The 1,432-nt window shown below is 40.8% G+C and overlaps 1 protein-coding gene across 1 annotated transcript in view; it reads right to left on the bottom strand.

Moving 5' to 3' along the window:
* Window positions 1–1,432, bottom strand: part of LOC102757163 (metabotropic glutamate receptor 1) — a 95,705-nt gene that overhangs the window by 88,325 nt on the left and 5,948 nt on the right. The window contains exon 2 of the mRNA XM_015568610.1: window positions 1,176–1,411. Coding sequence (XP_015424096.1) covers window positions 1,176–1,411 — 236 coding nt within the window. The remainder of the gene's footprint in view (window positions 1–1,175; window positions 1,412–1,432) is intronic.

The following is a 1,432-nucleotide window of genomic DNA, read 5'->3' as shown; positions in this document are numbered from 1 at the left end:
GCTGAACCTCAGCAAGTCAGACATATATCACACAAGTTAAATAGATGGGTGTTTTAAATAATTTCTAATGTCAAAGTGTGAATATTATTAACACTAGAAATATTTCATGTAATTAGCCGTCTTCTTTTCTTATAAAACCTCACTGTCTGGTTGTGATTTATCTCTATATAATGTGTATCATGTGTTTTGACTTGCCCAGAAAGCAAGCCAAAACACATTTCTAGGTCTGGCATCATAGACGCCCTTCCCTTCCCTTCCCTTCCCTTCCCTTCCGTTCCCTTCCCTTCCCTCCTCTCTCTCTCTCCTGTATACATTGTTATGCATGAGGGTTGTATGTATAGATGGGTTCTAGAATTCTCTGAATAATATCTCCTCAGCCTAGTGAAAGGAAATACATGTTATACAACTATGCTACAATATAAATTTTGACATGGCTGTACATCATGGTATGTTATCAACCTAGTATAGACAACTGGCTTTGAATGACCCCAAGGTAGATCAAGGATAATCTATCTTTGCAGCATGGACAAGGGACAACAATAACAATGTCTCTAGGCAGTAACCATAAATACTCATAAAAGTTAGCATGTTAAGACATATAAATTATAGTAGTTTTGGGGGAAGATCAGGGATGAAGAGGACATTGTGTGGAGTGCACTAGCCCCTGAAAGACCTGGAACAATGTGCCAGGAAGCAAGGCACAAGAAGCTCCAATTTGTATCGTCATTCCAGTTTACAAATGAGGGTGCCATATATACCCATGCTGGTGGTGTGGCCCTGGGTGACGCTATTTCATCTTCTCTTGACTTGTATATTGAAGCAATTCATAAAGAAGAAAGAAAAGGATCAAACCAATGCTGTGGCTAGCACCTCCCAAGCTATAAAATTTCTTCCCTCTGGAATACCTGAATTCTCAGTTTGCTTTTCCTTACTGATGTTACATCTTCTTATCATTTGTCCCACCAGAGACCAAAGCAGTTCTTTCCAGAATATAGAAACATGATCTCTGGGGCAACACACACACTCTCTTCACTCCAGCTATTTTATAAATTAATATGGCAATTTAGTCTTTGCATCTCCAGCCTTAGCACATTATAACTCTCATTCAACAAGCTGTAATGGGGTCATAAGAGATGACCACACCTCTAAGTTGTGATTTTGTGAACATGAGTTACCTGTGCAGATTCTCTTAAAGTTGGGATTTTCCTGAAGGTGTCCTGGTAGGCGGCACTGGAACCGGTGTTGCCAGAACTCAGGGAACCAAGGATTCCTCGTATTAGTGTCCAGCCTTAGTTTCAGGAAATAATCATCAAACGACCTGACCTCTGGAGACTGCAGCTTTATCGTGATTCCCCCGTTGGCTTCCACCTCATAACCTTCAATGACTTCATCTCTGTCTGCCCATCCATCACTAAAAGAAATCAGGGGTGGG

This window comes from Myotis davidii, unplaced genomic scaffold, assembly GCF_000327345.1.
Source record: "Myotis davidii unplaced genomic scaffold, ASM32734v1 scaffold3725, whole genome shotgun sequence".
Lineage (NCBI taxonomy): Eukaryota > Metazoa > Chordata > Mammalia > Chiroptera > Vespertilionidae > Myotis > Myotis davidii.
The sequence above is the reverse complement of the archived record's forward strand: the minus strand, read 5'-3'. Positions and strand labels throughout refer to the sequence as shown.